Genomic DNA, 3,773 nt, shown 5'->3' on the forward strand with positions numbered 1-3,773 from the left:
TGCAATGGGGAGTAAGTCCTCATACCGAGGACTTGTTAGGCTTATCCTAGGACCGGGACTGGGGTCTAACTTATCATTGATGTTTGCGGACTCTTGTTATATTCTCGCCATGATAATTATGAATTATATGTATCGAAATTACGTTTTTGAAAATTTAACGATTTCTCCTTAACTATATAGTTCACCAGAAAATATTACGATGTTAATCCTAATTTATATATATATATATATATATATATATATATATATATATATATATATTATATTACTTGCATCAATTCAAATTTTTCACACTGATAAAAAAAAATAAAATTCAAAAATTCAATGTCGCCTAATAACTCAAAGTAAAAAAAATAATATTCATCATTGTTAAAAATACATACTCAAATTTATTTATTTTTAATTTAAAATTTCATCACAAATTCCAATAAGTTTAGTATCCACATTTTAAAAAAAAAGTAAAATCACATTTTTTATTATTATTAAATATTTAAACTAAATATCTTTTTCAAAATTTATTTCAAATGGTGTGGTCCAATGAGAGAAAAAACCTTATCCAAAATCACTAGCCGTTGACCAATCCATATTGGTGGGATTATAAGGAAATACAAATCATTTTCAAAATTTATAATGATTAAACTTATTATTAACCCTAAATAAAAATATTAATTAAAGAATTATTTGAAAAAATAAAATATAAGAATCATTCATTCATCATCACAGTGTTGATTAACAGTAGAATTCAAATGGAGGGAGGAAACTCTATATTTGGGGGTTATGCGTAAACATCGCCGATTCTAGTCTTCTCTTCCAATCACTTCATTTTCATCTCCTTCTCTTTCTCTCTCTATCTCCTTTTCTCTCTCTACTCGCGGCCGGCCGCCGTCGCCGTCGTCGTCCGCCTTTTGCAGAAGTAGGTACGTAATCGCATTCAATACTTGCTTCATTTCGACGTTTTCCTTGCTGGATATGATTTCTTCTTGCGTTTCCACGTTTTATGCCGATTGCCTAGGGTTATTTGATCAAATGTTAGTTTATCAGAAATGTAGCTGGTTTTTACTTTTTAGGAATCTAATGTCATGTATGTTTTCGATCAGTTGCTCTTTTCAGAATCGTGTATGGTCTTATGCTGAATCTTATGTGAAGGATTATTTGAAAACCTAACATATGGAAGAGATCTGGATGATTATCGTTTCTCTTATGACATAGAAGATGTTAGGAGGTTTTGTGATCAGAGTTCATTTTCATTTACCTGATGAGAATTTAGTGAGAAAACTTTAGTTGAGTTTATTCAAATGGAGAAAACAGATTCAACTGAAAAATCACCTGTTGATCTCGAGAGTGGTACGACAAATCGAGTCTCCATTGTGGATGAAAGACACGAAAGGCCGTTGATGTATAGTATATTGAGAAGTTTGAATTGTGTTGATGATGGTAATAATGTGAGTAGTACAACAAGAGAAGAGAGGATTCAAGAACAAGTGGCTTTCTTTGCGAAAACAACGCCTGAGAAGGAGAAACATAAAAGGTCTAACAATAAAAAGGCTTCTAAACCTCCTCGGCCTCCTAAAGGACCGGCTCTTGATGCAGCTGATGTGAAGTTAATTAAGGAAATCTCTGAACTTGCTATGAAGAAACGGGCTAGGATTGAACATATGAAGTCTTTGAGGAAGATGAAGGAGATTAAATCATCTAAGCCTTCTAGGAGTAGCATATCTGCAATGGCCATTACAGTACTCTTCTTTTTCGTGATAATCTTTCAAGGTAACCAACCATCTTCATCCCGAGTTTTCAATTGCACTATGTATGATTTCATTTTTACTCTTGTGGTTTCATGTTTCTTGAACTGAGATTCATTCAGGATAGGCTATTTCTTTGTTGATCTCATTATTACATGTTCTCTAGGATTCATTCAAATGGTTTTGTATCTGGATGTAGGTCTAACTAGGAAAATTGTGTCACCTTCAAACGTTGTTCCACCCTCTTGATTACTATAAAATTTCAACATTTTGAAGTTGCCAATACTTGTTTTAAGCATTAATAAATAGAAACTATGACTAGCTAGTTACATTTTTCAAATAAATTGAAAAAAAAAAACAGGACTAAAGACTAAACTCAGACAACAAAGCTAGTCAAATAACATTTTAGAAGCCTTAATAGTCCATTCCATGGAAAGTAACAAATTTTGAGTGGACTTAGAAGACACCCACTTCAATCAATCAATGTGTTTGAGTATGAATCGAACCTGAAACCTGAGCATAACAGAAAGCATTGTCTATATTGGACCATCTTTTGTTTTTGTCAGTTAACCTTTGTGGTAGATTTTAGAAACTAAGGAAAGCTGAAATGGAATTTGGGTGTCTAGATCTTACAATTTCATATTCATGAAGATTATACAAAAGAAAAACAATAGTTTAGAAGGGTGATGATAGTGAAAGAATCTCAAAGGAAATAGAATTAGCATGTTTAACAACTGCTGCTCCTCTTTGTATAGCAGGGTTGAGTTCAAAAGTGAATTCCCATAATGTGAGCTTTCAAGGGTCTCCAGAGCCGTCGATGGCTGCAAGCAGTATGATATTAATCAAGTTTTTCGATAACCCATCTCGGAATCATGACAATACACCCAATTCGGATTCTCCTTAGTGCGTTTCCCCCCAATCTGCATTATGCATTTTGATAATAATAATAATAACATGATTCATTCAACTTAAATTGCATACTATACATATTATTTGCCAAAATTCATTTTTTATTTTATTTGATTTTGTTGTATGATTGTTCTTCTTCTACTTTGTTTGTGAATGCAGCTCTGTGGAGCAGGATTCTGGATAAAACTTGATTGCTTGGATTGAAGAAGGAATTAATTTTGAGCCTGAGTTTGTTGTATGTATATATATTTGTTGTCTTTATTAAGCCATAAACTTCTTCTAACCATCACTATTAGAGTAGAGATTATGGCTTCTAATTCAATTGTTGTTTTTGTACTCATATTAGTCAGGTTCTTTCTCAATCTTTCATATGACATTAGCAGGTCTTTGTTTTATTTGGATTATTTTAGATTAATTTCAGATCAACTTCCATCTTGTTCATCCCTACTTGTTAAATATTTTAGATATTTGATCTTTACCCATTTTCTTACGCCAAACAAGCTAGATTATCTACCAATAATCCTAATTGTGTCCAAAAGTTAGCTGCAATAATTAGTCAATTTCAAAATATTTTCCGAATAATTAAGTTTTGAGGAGAAAATAAAAAAAAATTAATTTTAGTAAGTTAGGACAACTTGGATGTCGGGTTCGAATATTTTAAATTGTGATCATGTTAGGCATGGAGAGGTTTAAAAGTAGCCGTTCAGGGTTGGGATGAACGAAACTCAAACTTGATACACGATTATATTAATATTAAAAATAAAATATATATATATATATATATTTTTTTTTAGTAATACTTATGTTATCATTCAAATATTCACAAATAGCACAACAAATATATAATTTATTTTACTTTTATTCACACTTTTATTTCAATTTTATTTTTTAATATTCTCAATCAAATTATTTCTTTCTCATAATTCAATACTTTTTCGTTATTTCTCGCTTCTCACCTATTATTTTTAATTTTTCTTTCACTTTTATTCTAATTTTTTCTTGATTAAATTTGTTATATTTTTTAATACATACTAAATAGGTAAGTAATATACTAAATAGGTAAGTAATCAGGTATCTTAAAATTTTTAAAGTTATCTTATTCTACTTAAATTTTTACTATGTAGT

General features: G+C 30.6%; 1 protein-coding gene across 1 annotated transcript; it reads left to right on the forward strand.

Annotated features, from left to right (window-relative positions):
* The first annotated feature begins 720 nt into the window (after positions 1 to 720).
* Positions 721 to 3,089, forward strand: LOC124912212. The gene is made up of 4 exons (XM_047452779.1): positions 721 to 917; positions 1,098 to 1,764; positions 2,498 to 2,642; positions 2,808 to 3,089. The coding sequence occupies exons 2-4, from the start codon at positions 1,296 to 1,298 to the stop codon at positions 2,830 to 2,832; spliced, it is 639 nt and encodes a 212-aa protein (XP_047308735.1). The 5' UTR covers positions 721 to 917; positions 1,098 to 1,295; the 3' UTR covers positions 2,833 to 3,089.
* The last annotated feature ends 684 nt before the right edge of the window (positions 3,090 to 3,773 follow it).

This window comes from Impatiens glandulifera, chromosome 8 (genome assembly GCF_907164915.1).
Source record: "Impatiens glandulifera chromosome 8, dImpGla2.1, whole genome shotgun sequence".
In the NCBI taxonomy this organism is placed as follows: Eukaryota; Viridiplantae; Streptophyta; class Magnoliopsida; order Ericales; family Balsaminaceae; genus Impatiens; species Impatiens glandulifera.